Source organism: Xylaria bambusicola (genome assembly GCF_022495145.1).
Source record: "Xylaria bambusicola strain CBS 139988 unplaced genomic scaffold F5B22scaffold_2, whole genome shotgun sequence".
Classification (NCBI taxonomy): domain Eukaryota; kingdom Fungi; phylum Ascomycota; class Sordariomycetes; order Xylariales; family Xylariaceae; genus Xylaria; species Xylaria bambusicola.
The window spans coordinates 913,232-928,150 of record NW_025953555.1 but is presented as its reverse complement, the minus strand read 5'-3'; the positions used below and the strand labels follow the sequence as shown (position 1 = coordinate 928,150).

Genomic DNA, 14,919 nt, shown 5'->3' with positions numbered 1-14,919 from the left:
TGGCTAGCAGAGTTCAGGGAAGTCTAGATACATCCACGAATATGGATGTAGGACAGAGGACATAAATATATATATGTGCTTGTCAAAGCCGGTAGCAGGAGACACTTCTCAATTGGCCATCTTGCTCCTCACCCCATTCAGGTATATCGGGTCAGCTCTGTAACGATACCTAGGTAGCTTTACTGTTGTATAATCAAGCACAGAGAAGAGAGATAAAAGAGAAAACAAGCACACAACAAAGTAGAGTGTAATGAGTTATCTAGGATGAACGTCGGCGTTTTGGGAGATTAGAACATTTGCTTTAGTGTCCCCAATTTCTACGAATGCTGTGTTTCCTCTGTTCATGTGCTTGTGTTCCCTACCTATCATAAAGAGATGATTACCCGAGGTCAAGTTATCTGAGTTGTCCACAGCAAGGGCCTCTGCGGTCTCGTTTGTACCTCAATATCTATGTAGACCAGCTCCGCAACCGGCATTCTCCAACTGCTAGGTTTTGCATGATAAAATGATGCGGGCTCCAACAAGTCGTTCCACTAGAGATCCATCGGCCCATGGCGCAATCGGCTTTACTGGGGTCTGAGCACTTCATCTACCTACTCAAAGACGATGTGTTGGTGACTATCACCAAGACAATCAATCTTCTCAGATCTCAGTAATATCATCTTAAGCCCTGGGCCTGTATTAAATACCTACTACCTTACTTAGGTCATAAGTATCTACACAAGGTACATATGTAGGTAGGTACTGTACTAAGTATGTAAGTGCATCGTAGGCACATGGGGAAAGCGGGGTTTGCACTACCAACGGCCCGCTCCGGCATCCTCACCGCTGCAGCAACCATTGCACCTCTAGGTAGGTAGGTAGAGAGTACTTAACAGCCCACCTTTGCCATCTACCGTTTGTCTACTCTACCTCTCTCCCAAAATCTTGGACAGTCAATAATACCAGATCTACTTCGTATATCTCTGTCTCTTGTGCTAACAAATCTCAATCGACATGGGCGCTGATTGTTGTGGTGGCAAAAAGCCGCTCCCGCCTACTGAAGAGGCTCAGGACTCCTGCTGTGATGATTCATCGGTGAGCGATTGCAATAAGAGTATCGCTTGCTGCTCTCCCGGTAATGAAAAGTGTAATGGTGCGCATCTTGCCAGCAACTTTGTTCTCGCTCAAACTAATTGTCTTCTGCTGCTCAGAGGAGTGCCTTCTCTCCGTTGCTGCTACACTATGTGCCGAAGAGGTTGGCCATCATACCACCGGCCACAATGCCTGTAGGTTAACCATCGCCATTTTTCAAAGGTGCCCTTGACATGTATGCTTATAATGCGACTTAGGCTGTGGTACCGGATGCTCTGAGAAACAACAAAAGTCTGCTTGTGATGCCCATCTCCAGATGGCTTTTGATCGATACCAGTCTTTCTTGGATGACGTCCGATGTATCTGTCGTAACATGATAGAGCGTGGGTACAAGTCTTGTTGCAAGCCTTCTGAAGGCGAGACCAACCCGAAGACCAAGGCGAAAGTCTATCCAAGCCAGGGTAGTTGCAAGGTGACTGAGGAAGATTGCTGTCGGCCTGCGCCTCCGCTTGCAGCGGAGCCTGCAATTGCCGCAAAGGCAGGTTGTTGCTCTGCTGACGGAAGGAAAGGTCAGCGCCAGTGTTGTGGTAGTACTCAAGAGCCTGCCGCAGCTTCAAGTGATCGGGAACAGTCCGATGATTGCTGCAGCGGCAAGAAACGAACCAACGACTGTTGCAGTAGTAAGAAGACGACACCAGGAAACGCTGTTATCAACCAAGGACCTCGCAACTGTTGTTCTACCGAACAGAAGCCTGATGATAGTTGCGCTAACAAGCGTGGAACTGGTGACTCTTGTTGCGGTAACAAGACGCTCAGCTGCTCTATCAATACTAGTCCACCCATGGCATGTCGCGATGAGTGCTGTGGAGGTACTGGCACACCCTCACCAGACCCGTGTTGCGCGATAGAGAAACAGGACCCAGGCGCAGATCCTCGAATGGGAGAGAAAGATCAAGTCATAGACATCGAGAGCGCCAACGGCCAGGCAGTTCGCATTGGGGTTTCTGGTATGACCTGCAATGGCTGTAGTGAGAACCTGTCACGGAATCTCGCCGCAAATGGCGGGCGTAACAGTAAGTACATCAAACAATTCCCTTGTGCTGCGGCCAACCCCAATGGCAATTACTTCTGCTCTGTCCCGGTGATTTTAGCAGAGATATATCAACACCGAGGGCGTTTCTTATCTGACCGGGCAGCCAATAACTAATTCATATCCTAGTCCGAGTCAATTATCTACAAGGCCATGCGGATTTCACTATTGAGAACGGCCTGAGCGTGGAGACACTTATAGCAAAGACACGAGAAGCCACTGGATTTCAGATCACGATCATGGGTGGTGATGAGTCAATTACTGTCCTCGCCCCTACTTCGGCCGCATCTACAGCTCTCGGTCAGGTCGATTTAGAGGGCATTAAGAAGGTAGTGGTTCTGAACAAGAGGACTGTTCGCATTGATTACGACCCCACAATCATAGGAGCTAGAGATCTCTTTCGCGAGATCGGACATTTACAGGTCGCCCTTGCGCCTCCTCAGAAGGATCAACAGTTTGCCTCAGGACGTAAGCGTTTTATCAAACTTCTAGTGCAGACAACTGCCTCGTTTGTTTTTACCATTCCTGTGCTGGTTCTTGCCTGGGGCGAGACTCGTGTGGAGGAAAACACGAAAGCAATTGTCTCCTTAGTCTTGGGCAGTTTGGTTCAACTGCTGGCCGTGCCCGCTTTCTACAAGCCTGCCCTTAAGTCCTTGATTCTATCCGGCACACTTGAACTGGATATGCTAGTAGTAGTCGCCATCACGGCTGCATATGCCTATTCTATAGTAGCGTTTGGTTATCTCATATCAGGCAGACCCCTAGAAACCGCTTCGTTTTTCGAAACAAGCTCGCTTCTCATCTCCTTGATAATGCTTGGCCGTCTTGTTGCTAGCTATGCCCGCATTCGAGCTGTGGCGTCGGTATCAGTCCGGTCTTTGCAAGCCAGCACTGCGACTCTTCTTGAGAATGGACTGGAACGCGAGATTGATTCCCGACTCCTGCAGTTCGGTGATATCTTCAAAGTCACGCCCCATAGCCGAGTCCCAACGGATGGTATTGTTATATCAGGAGTCAGCGACGTCGATGAATCTATGGTTACAGGAGAAAGCCTCCCGATCACCAAAGGGCCTGGCGCAGATCTTATTGCCGGCACCACCAATGGTTCCGGCACGCTTGTCGTTCAGCTAACTCGACTTCCTGGGAAGAACACAATAACGGATATAGCTCAGCTTGTGGAAGATGCTAGTAGCTCGAGACCGAGAGTTCAAGAAATCGCCGATAGAGTGGCGAGCTGGTTCTTGCCGACAGTACTAACGATAGCAGTAGCGGTTTTCATCATTTGGACTATTGTTGGCATTAAAGTGAGAAATCAAACAGGTGGTGAGGCTGTTGCCACTGCTATTACGTACGCTGTTGCCGTCCTCGCCGTTTCCTGCCCCTGTGGTCTAGGTCTAGCTGTTCCCATGGTCCTCGTCATCGCTAATGGAATAGCCGCGCGTCACGGTGTAATCATCAAATCGGCCCAGTGCACCGAACGAGCGCGTGGGATCACCGATGTGGTTTTTGACAAGACTGGTACTCTTACGGAGGCGACTCTAGACGTGGTTGCTGAAGAATACTTTGGTCACGAGACAACGAAGGCCCATGCCATCACACAGGCGCTTATCGGCGACAGCCAGCATCCAATTTCTGTGGCTGTGGCAAAGCATCTTGGGCCTGATACTCAACCATCCTCCCTAGTTACTGGCGTGCAAAGCATTCCCGGAGCTGGCATTGAGGGCTATATTTCTGGCGTTGTAGCTCGTGCCGGAAATGCCAACTGGACCTGCAGCGATGATTTGCCAGAAGTCCGCAGGATGCAAGATGCTGGTATGAGCATACTTGTGGTAACACAAGGGTCTACTCCTATTGCCGGCTATGGTCTACGAACACGGCTTCGATCTGATGCAGCCGCAACCGTTGCGAAACTGCGTGAAGATGGTATCAACGTTCACCTTGTCTCTGGAGACCAAAACAAAGCTGTACAAGCGATCGCGGCGGCCGTAGGTATTGACCGAATGAATGTCGTCTCACAGCAGAACCCTCAACAGAAGCAAGACTACGTCGCTGCACTTATGGCGCGGCCAGGTAAAGTGGTCGTGTTCTGCGGAGATGGCACGAATGATGCAGTGGCTGTCGCTCGGGCCGATATTGGTGTGCAACTCAGCGACACCATTTCGAGCGAAGTCACACGCAGTGCTGCTGACGTGGTCCTGCTCTCCGGGCTCAGCGGCATCCCTTTCCTGATCGAAGTGAGTCGTGCTGCGTTTGTGCGTACTACATTCAACTTCGTCTGGTCGGCCATTTACAATGTCTTTGCCATCCTCCTTGCGGCTGGCGCCTTTGTCCGGATTCGTATTGCACCAGCTTATGCCGGTGCTGGCGAACTTGTTAGTATTCTACCTATCATCATTGCTGCTTTGACAATGCTGCTGCTCAATCTTCGCCCGAACTGAATAATGGCCTTCCCGGCACTGTCATTCTGATTTCCGGAAGCTACACGCTTACGTGCTTGGGCATACTCAACGGGAAAGCTGACTGGTGGACTCACAATCCTGATTCCTGGTGGACGTCGAGAAGAGCTATAATAGTAGGTACTAGAACAACACTTACTACCTTGTGACATTAGAAATTATAGTTCAAATGCAGATGGAATACAGCACACGGCTTATATACACCTACATTTTCTTGGCCGTGATCTATGCTTGTGTATGAACAACGTGGCTTGAGATCTAGAGCCATCAACTTGACGTAGCTGACTAGCTAAAAGCACAAACATTAATTAAAAGTGAACATGTTCGGTTTTCTTGGGCTTGTAACTCGTCGAAGCGATATTAGGGGCTGGGATGCGAGCTGGTGTCACGTATAGAGGATAATTTGGTGTGTTAGGCAAGGAATGGCAATGAGCCTATAGCAAAAGTATTGATTATGTGTGATATGAATAATGCGATGTGGAATGGACAATAGAGGTTGGCATGTCAGAAAGGGAAGGCGGTGATACTTGCGTTCCACATACTGGAATGCTAAAAATCTATATATAAAACCTTTATCTAGCCAGATAACTATATTATAACTTAGACTTTTAAATAATCTAATAGGATTATATATATTACTTTTAATAGGTTATAAGCCTGGACGTTTATTTAAGTATATCTTTAACTATTAAAGGTTAAAATTATACTTTATTTTTAACCCTTTACTATTTATAAATATAAAATAACAATATATATTAAAATTCTACTTTATTAATTCTATAAATGAAGATTATATTAAAATATTACTACTTTAAATAATAGTTAATAAAGCTAGGTTTTAAAGGCTAATTTAAAGAAATTTTAACCTATTAAGTTTTTAAAATAAATAAAGGTTAAATTAATTATATATAACTAACTATTTAAAAATTTTTAATTTAACTTCTTCTTTTTAATAATTATAAAAATAATTATAATTATATTATTAATACCTAATAGTAAAAATATTATTAAATACTTATTATAACCTTTATAATTAAATATAACTTTAAATATTTAATATTATTTATTTTTTAAATATTGAAACTTTTCCCTATTTTATATATAAAGTTTTAATATAGCTTAAATACCTTTTTAATTAAAAAAATATAAATAATTAAAATATTAACTTAAATTTAAATTATATTAATTAATTACCTTTATCTTTATTATTATTATTAAAGGTATTTAAAGTTTCCTTTTACCCCTTAATGCTTAATAATTAAGATCTTTTTAATTATAAAGTTAATATTTTATTTAATTATTAAACTTTAAAACTAATTACCTTAAAGGACCTTTTTATTAACCTTAATACTCCCCTTTTTAGTATTAATTTTTAAACTAAAGACCTTAATTTAAATTTACTCTTTATTTTAATTAAAAACTTTTAAAGTAATTACCTTTTAAACCTTTTTTTATTAAACACCCTTTTAAAAAATTTATATTAATAATATATTATAATATTAAACTTTAAAAAAAAAATTAATTAAAAATTATTAATTATTACTTAACCCCATATTATAAAACACCTTATAACTATTAACCTATTTATTAAATTAATTAAGCTAACCTTATTAACTATTATTATATTATTTATAATATTAATAATTAATTAAAATATTATTAAATAATATTAAAAAGTTTAAAAAGGTAACCCTTTTTAATAGTTTGGAATAATAATTAAAGTGGAGTTAAAATATATAAAAAAAATTTAATATAAATAAATTTACTTAAATACTATTAAAAGAGCTTTATAAAGTAGCCCTTTAATAAAAAGAAAAAGAAAATAAAGAAACCTTTTTTATTAAAAAGGATAAATAGTTTAAAAAATATAATATAATTAATATTATAATTTAAAGTAAATTATTATAAAATACCTATTAATAAATTTAACCTATATTAATAAAACTCCTTAATATATTTATTTTATTATAAAATAAGCTATATTAAAATTATAAACTTAAAAGAAAAGTTTAATTTATATAACGCATCTCCCACTTGACCTGGCCACCCAATTGAGCTGGCCACCCCCCCAGCCCATACAAAAAACGTCGGTGCGCTAATCACGTGATAATTTAATAACTTTACGAATATCAGGCGTATAAAATAATAAAATATACCATTAGATTCGTAATAAAGAGAGCTATTTAACGGTACCCTCCCCTAAATCCTACGATTTATATTCGCGGAGTTATTAAGCAATACGCTAAAGTAAGCGCTAAAATAATCCTTACTTAACGCCACTTTAGCGTATTGCTTAATATCTCGCTTAATAAATTTTATAAAAAATAGTAAAAAATACCATTGGATTCCTTATTAAATAACGGATCTAATAGTACTAATTACTAAATTGTGGGGCTAATATTGGTTAAGTTATTTTAGATTGAAACATTGGATTTTTATATAGGTTAAGGGGGTGGCCAGCTCAATTAGATAGCCAGGTCAAGTAGGAGATGCGTTAGTATTATTAATAATAAAAAGAAATAATATTTAAATCTATTAATAACATTATTTAATTTACTACTATATTATAATAGATTTAAATAAATATAATTAAGCTTAATTTAGCTTTAATTTAATTATATTTATATATTATTAAAAAATTTATTAATAGTTTTAAATTTAAATTTAATTCCTTTTTAATAATTTAAAAAATTAATACCTTTAAAATTTTAATTATTAATATAATTAAAATTATAATATAAATAACAATTATTTTAAAAAAGGTAATTAATATAATATTATACTTTAAATAAAGTTAAAAGGAATAAATAATATAAACTGCCCTTTTAACTATTAAAGTTAATTTTCTTTTATTTAAATAATAACCTAACAATAAAAGGAAGGTATATTTTAATTATAGCAAAATATATCCTCCTCCTTATTTTATAGCCTACTTTAAACTTAAACCTTTAAATTAAAATAAGGATATATATTTATAATAAATAAAATAATATAAAAATAAAATAAAAAGATTTAAAGAGAATAAAAATATAAGGAAGGAAAGAAAAATAAACTTTATTATACTTTTTATATCCTTTTAAAAATTATTATAAACTTTATTTATTATTAAATTTCTTAAATATATTATTTTTATAATTTACTTATTATTAATAAATTAACCTATTCCTATTAATTTTATTAATGCTATACCTAATTTAATATTTTTAATATTTAAAGGATTTATATAAAAATTACCTTAAGGTAACACCTTTTAAAATAAACCTAATATTAAAAATATTAATATTAGAGCTATAAAAAAACTTTTAAATAATATATTAAAGGATAGCCACTTAAAAAAATTATAAAAGTTTCATTTATTATTATTAATAAAAATTAAATTAATAGCTTTATAAAAGTATTAAAAATAATATTAATTATTAATAATAATATTAACGTTTTTATATTTTTAAACTTAATTAGCTTTATTAACCTATATATTACATTATACCTTATAACTATTAAAATTAATAGATTAATAATATAATTAACCTAATATAAAAACTATACCTTTACTAATATAATTAATAGGATAAAGAAACCTATTATATTAAAGAATATAATTTATTACTTAATAATTAATATAAACCTAATCTTTATATTATACCTTATAAGACTTAATATTAAATTTCTCTTTTAAAATAATAAAGCTTACGCTTTAAAAAGGAATAATATATTTTTAAAAAGTATAGAATATAATAGTTTATATATAGTTAATTAACCTAAGTTAAATATTAAAACTATTATTACTGCTTTTACTACCTACTCCTTTTTTAATCCTAAACTTATATTATAATATAAACGTTTTAAATATATTAATAAATCTTCGATTAAAAAATTAATAAACGTTAAATATATTAAGCCTTAAAAACTAATTTATATTTAAATTAAAATAAAGGAAATACCTTATTTAAAAAAGCTTTAATAAAGCACTTACCTATTAGAATTATTATACATTAATATTATAAATATCCTTAAAGTAATATTTAAAGGCTATAAAAGCTTTATATATATTATTATTATATATTATAATTTTATAAAAATAATATAAATATTATTATTTAAAAATAAAGGAAAATTTATTTAAACCTTTAAATCTTTCCTTAAATATTATAAATACCTTAAATAAAGGTACTATATATTTATATTTAATAAAGCTAGAAAAAATATTAATAGGGAATTTAAATATATATATTAAAGTTAAAAAATCTAAATATTATTTATTATTATAAAATAATATTAATAGGATAATATTTATAAAAAAATAATAGGAATATATAAATCCATTATAATTCCTATAATAATATAAACTATAAATAATAAAATATTATAAAAATATTAACTTATTATTACTTAAATAGCTTATTATATAATAATATATTAATTTAATAATTAATTTAAAATATTATTATATAAAAAATAATATAAGTAAAGGCTTACCTATAATTATATAATAATAATAAAAATTAATAAAAGATATTTTTAATTAAATAAAAAGGGATTAATATTTATTAAATAAACCTTACTTTATAAAATATTAAACTATTAAAACTAAAGTTCCTATAATTATATAATCCTTTTAAAAAATAAAAGGGTTATAAATATTAATAATATAAACTTTTTTTAAAAGATCTTTTACTTTTTATTTAATTTAATTAAAATGGTTAATAAAAAAAACAAGTTTAATAAAGCTTTAAAAATAAAACTATAGGAAACTTTAAGAAATTAAATATAATAAAAGAATAAAAGTTTAAAAGTTTTCCTTATATTAAATTAAAAAACTATATATTAATTTAAAAAAGAAAAAGATTAAACCTTACTATAATAAATATTGTATTAAACATTATATTAATTATTATATTAATTATTATTTTATATATTATACTTAAGGCTTTAATAAATAAATCCTTTAATAAGACTATTAAAAACTTTAATAATATTTTAAAGCTAAATAATAATAATAACTTTAACTATTAAAAAATATTATTTAATAATATTAAAAATTAATAATAATAATAATAAAAGTATTAGGTTTAAAATATAAATTCTAAAAGAATATATAGGGCTTATATTATAACTTTATTATAATAATATATATTTTATAAATTATAGCTATTAACTATTTACTTTTTACTTTATTATTATTACTTTAAAAGCTATTAATATAATTAAAATTATTAAATTAATTAATTATAAAGCTATTAAAAGGAATTTATATTAAAATAAATAGTTAAAGGTAATAAATAATAAATATAATTCCTTAATTAATAATATTACTTAAGATTTTATATTAATATTATTTAATATAAAGGTATTATTTAAAAAGTAAGTTTATAAACTTAAATAAAATAAATTAGGAAAAATAATTAAATATAAAGTTAAATAAATAATTAAAAGATTTAAATAAAAAAATAATATAAATTATAATAAAATGTTTACTTTTATAATTAAACTTATAAGTTATAAAATATTATTTATAATTATTATTATTTTAAATTTTAAAATTTATTAAATAGATATAAAAATAGCATTTTTATATAAAAAAGTATTAAAGGATATTTTTATTAAATAATTATTAAAGTTTATAAAGGACTTAAATATAATATATAAATTTAAAAAGGCCCTTTATAAATTTAAATAAGTACTTTATATATAGTATAAAACGTTAACTATATTTTTAAAAAGCTTTAAATTTAATAATTTAAATTTAAATATTAAAGTTTTTATTTAAGGAAATTATTATATTGCTATTTATATTAATAATTTTTTAATTATTAAACTTAAAACATTAAAAATTATAAAGATTAAATAAATATTAAATAATAAATTTTAAATAAATAACTTAAGCCTTATTAAATATTACTTAAGAATAGTTATTAAATAAAACTATAAGGTATATATTTTAAAGCTATTATAAAAAGCTTATTTAAAAAAAATACTTATAGAATTTAAATTTTAAAATTTAAATAAATTAAAATATTAAAAATTAAAGCTAATTTATACCCCTTTATTTATTAAAATAAAAGTATTTAAAGATAACTTTATTTTAAATCTAAATAATTAAAAATAGTATTAAAGGGCTATAAACTTATTAATATATATAATATTAAATATTTAATTTAATATAATATTTATTATCTTTAAATATAATAAGTATATAGTTAAACTTAATACCTTTTATATTAAAGCAGTAAAATAAATATTTAAATATTTTAATTTTATAATTAATTTAAAATTAATATATAAAAAAGGTAAAATTAAATTATAAAGCTTTATTAATTTAAATTAAAAAGTATATAAAGAAATTTATTAATTAACTTTAAAGTATATATTTAATTTAAAAAGTAATACTATTAATTAAAGTTTAAAAAGGTAATTAATAGTTTTATTATCTTTATTTAAAGCTAAATTAAAAAAATAAACCTAAATTATTAAAGAAGCTATTTAAATATAAAAACTATTAATTAAATTAAATATTAATTTAAATAATATACCTATAATTATTTATAATAATAATTAAAAAGTAATTTTAACTTTATATAACTTATTATTATATAATAAAGGAAAATATATATTAATTTAAAATTAATAATATTAAAAATAAATTATTATTAAAAAAGTTAATTTTAAATATATTTTAACTATTAATTAAGTAATAAATAGGTTAATAAAAGTATTATTAAAGCTAACTTTTAAAAAGTTTAAAAAATTATTAAGCTTAAAATAAATAATAAAGCTAAAATAGTTTATATATAAAGCTAAATAAAAAATCCTATATTAAAATTAATTTAAGTTAAAATACTTTTATTATTATATCCTTTAATAATAATAAATAATATAAAAATTATTTTTATAATTTAAAAATATAAAATTTAAATTATTAAAAGTTAAGCTATAAAATAAATATAAATTTAAAGAAAATTATTAAAAATAATTTAAAAAAAAGTTTAAAATAAAATTATAAAGCATTTTAAAATAATATTTTAAAAAGTAAAATAATAAATATTATTAATTAATTTAAATTAAGTTTTTTAAATACCTATATATTTAAATATAATAAAATTAACTTTTAAAAGATACCTTTAATAATATAATAATAATAAGCTATAAACCCTTTAAGGTTATTTTAAATTAACCTTATTTATAAATAATAAGGTATATATTTATTTATACTTTATATCCTTTATTAAAGCTTTTTAATATTAATAATATTTAAAACATTATAAAAATAATTAATATAATAATATAATAATAAAGGCTACCTTAAAGGAATTTTAATTAATTATAAAACTAAATAATTTAACTATAATAGCTTTATTTATTATACTTATAATAAGCTTATTAATTAAATAAAAGGTAAAAAATAAGGTTTAATATATTTTTAATATTATTATAATAAAGGAAAAAAGTTAAAAAGAAAAATATATAATAATTTAAAACTATAACCCTTATAATTAATTAAAAAAAGGTATAAAAGTTAAAAAAGCCTTATAAGGTTTTTAAAGGTTAATATATAACTATTTTAAAATAAAATTATTAAGCTTAATAATTTAATATAATATAAATTAATAATAAAATAAATAAAAAAAATATATATATTATTTTATAAAAAGAATTAAAATATAATATAAAATAAATAATATACCCTTTTTAAAAACTTAAAACTTATAAATTATAAGCTATTTATAACTTATATCTTAATAAAAGTATTAATTATTAAAAGAAATAATTATAAAAATATATATAAATGGTATAAAAATAAAAGAAGGAAAAAGAATACTTATAAAAATAATAAATATATAATATATTATAGCTATTATATATTATAGCATTTTAATTTTAAAAGCTTTATATTATAAATAGCAATTTAAAAGTAATATTAATAAAACTTTTACCCTTTATAATATTTTATTTTAAAGAATTTAATATTACTTCTATTTATTATTTTAATAGCTATAGATAATTTAATTTTTAAAAAGTTTTACTTTATTTATTTTATTTTAATAGGCGTCCTTTAAAACATTACCTTTATATTATTTAATATAACTATTTAATTTATCCTAAAGGGAGCTACCCTTAAAAGGAAGTTAATTAAAATTTATAGCATTAATTAATATAAGGATCGAAAGGAAGTGTTAAAAAGGGAAGGCAGTAATACTTACGTTCCACATATTAAAATGCTAGGAATCTATATATAAGACCTTTATCTAGCCAAATAACTATATTGTAACTTAGACTTCTAAATAATCTAATGGGATCACATGTACTACTCTTGACATGGCAAATCTTCATAACACCTAAATCCCTCAACAAATCAACGCCGGAGTAAACGCCGTTTCAGCCGTCGTAATTCTACATGATAAACATATAATCCAAGTTTCGTGAATAGTAGTTGCTGGGTATGCCTAAAGCCTATTGCCCGGCATCCACAAGACGGTGACGTCTCCTAGCCCCTTCCATGGCACTCCTCTCTATTGTTGGAGTACCCCCAGATCCTTGACAATCCAATCCACCGCTCGTAGAAGATATGACATCCCATCTTGTTATAGGCTCATCCATACCTGGCCACAAATCTGTTGGCAAATGATCTGCGACTTCTTGACGAAATAGATCTCGCTGCCGATTGTCCGCATCAATAAGTTTTTCGACGCTCTCTTTTGCTCTTCGCCATATACCTTGGATCTTTTCTTCCACACCTTTTCGTCGTTCGAATTCAAGGATAAGGTGGTCGTATGTGCCCGCATACTTCTCATAGAACACCCTCAGCTCTTCCATGTCTTCCATCTTGGCATGTATGGTCTCCTGTTCCTCTACCCATCTGTCTCGAAATTCGTTTTCTGCGGATATGTAGCTCTGGATTCGGGTTCCAATCTCTTCTAATGTGTGGAAGGCATCTAGTGTGCTGAAGTAACCACGCTTAATCTGAGTTGTGCGCTCGTCTAGGTTGGTATACTCAGCCTCTACTGCTTGAAGACGTTCATTCAACTCTTGTACTACGTCTTCCACTTCCGAAGAATCTTGTACAAGCACTTCTAGCATCTGCGCCCGATCTTCTGGCGACAATGGCTCCAGATCATGTGCGTGTGATTCTTGGTCAGTTATGACACCTGATATTGACACGTCATCTCCTCCCTGCGATTGGGTAACCTCGGCAGCCTTGATCCTAGCGAGGGCGGGGCCCCCCTCGGTCGTTCGTACGGCAGTAACACAAAGGTCAAAATGTTTTGTTAGGGAGGTAAGAAGCTCGGCCATTGCGTGAGAGTGGTCTACCATGGTGGTTACTAGATGTAGAAGCGGAGGGCCGCTTGACGATGCGGATGGGGATGTAGGCAAAGGAGCAGAGGATATGATAGCTCTGAGGCTGCGTAGGTCCGTTTCGAATTGGAGGAGGTCTCTATCAAAGGACTGCTGTGTAGTCTAGATAAATTAGCCTTGTGCAGGGTGATTGTGATTAAACAGCACCCAGTCCTCCCTAGCAGTGCATGGGCGAATAGTTACCTGCAATGCCTGAATGTTTTCTTTCAAGGCTTCCCTCATCCTATCTACTTGGGCCTCATCTACAAAATCGAGCAAGCTACGCTTCTCTTCGCCCGCTGGCCGAAAAGCACTGTCTACGCCCCGATCACGGAGGACGTTCATAGTGTCCTCTAGCCGGCTGTTGGTAGCGTCCAATGTCTTGATGATATGTTTGAACTCGCGCTTGCCGTCATCGTATGTGCGCATGAGATCTTTTCGAATGCGCAGAAGTAATCGCATTTGCTCGCTGATGCCGCGGCGAAGGAACTGGGTTTGGGCTTTTAGGATGACAGATTCCTCGTGTGCATGGCGGGCAACATGTACAAGCTCATTAGCACGCAGAACAAGCCCCATCGAGGACAGCGACCGCTTGGCATCAAGAAGATGCTGGACGAGAGACTCAACGGGGACGGAGTCGAGGTATGAAGGAGGCACATGAACAGATGCCGAGTGCGAGGCGGAATGGGAGGAGGCTGAACCTGTGGAAGCCATGGTGATAATGACAGCCCATGTATTGGCTACGGTCAATGTAGTCGATGATATCGATTAGCGAAGTAAGTATGGATGATGGGGGCAGCTCAACGCTGGATAGGTGCTGTATATCTACATTCTGGCCGATAGCCAAATGAAAGTTGAAGACAAGAAGAAATAATGAACAGAGAGTTGTGAGAGGTTGAGAAGTGAAGAGGCGGCTTGGAGAAAGATCATTGATTCGACATTGGGGGCGGTGCGTGAAGCTCTACATAC

General features: G+C 30.4%; 2 protein-coding genes across 2 annotated transcripts; one reads left to right on the top strand and one right to left on the bottom strand.

Annotated features, from left to right (window-relative positions):
- The first annotated feature begins 859 nt into the window (after positions 1–859).
- F5B22DRAFT_585658 (E1-E2 ATPase-domain-containing protein) lies at positions 860–5,158 on the top strand. Its single transcript, XM_047973510.1, has 5 exons — positions 860–1,135; positions 1,194–1,268; positions 1,332–2,147; positions 2,294–4,758; positions 4,829–5,158. Exons 1-4 carry the CDS (start codon positions 997–999, stop codon positions 4,600–4,602), a joined length of 3,339 nt encoding a protein of 1,112 aa, XP_047835773.1. The 5' UTR covers positions 860–996; the 3' UTR covers positions 4,603–4,758; positions 4,829–5,158.
- Positions 5,159–12,818: 7,660 nt separating this feature from the next.
- F5B22DRAFT_585655 (kinase activator) lies at positions 12,819–14,889 on the bottom strand. Its single transcript, XM_047973509.1, has 2 exons — positions 14,155–14,889; positions 12,819–14,073 (listed from the first exon to the last, which is right to left on the bottom strand). Exons 1-2 carry the CDS (start codon positions 14,662–14,664, stop codon positions 13,069–13,071), a joined length of 1,515 nt encoding a protein of 504 aa, XP_047835772.1. The 5' UTR covers positions 14,665–14,889; the 3' UTR covers positions 12,819–13,068.
- Between the last annotated feature and the right edge of the window lie 30 nt (positions 14,890–14,919).

Excerpts from the sequence above, each read along its gene's own strand:
- F5B22DRAFT_585658 (XM_047973510.1), top strand. The coding sequence starts at position 997 with ATGGGCGCTGATTGTTGTGGTGGCAAAAAGCCGCTCCCGCCTACTGAA. Across the intron at positions 1,269-1,331 it reads TACCACCGGCCACAATGCCT|GCTGTGGTACCGGATGCTCT; the intron begins GTAGGTTAACCA and ends AATGCGACTTAG. Across the intron at positions 2,148-2,293 it reads CGCAAATGGCGGGCGTAACA|TCCGAGTCAATTATCTACAA; the intron begins GTAAGTACATCA and ends TTCATATCCTAG.
- F5B22DRAFT_585655 (XM_047973509.1), bottom strand. The coding sequence starts at position 14,664 with ATGGCTTCCACAGGTTCAGCCTCCTCCCATTCCGCCTCGCACTCGGCA. Across the intron at positions 14,074-14,154 it reads AAAACATTCAGGCATTGCAG|ACTACACAGCAGTCCTTTGA; the intron begins GTAACTATTCGC and ends TAATTTATCTAG.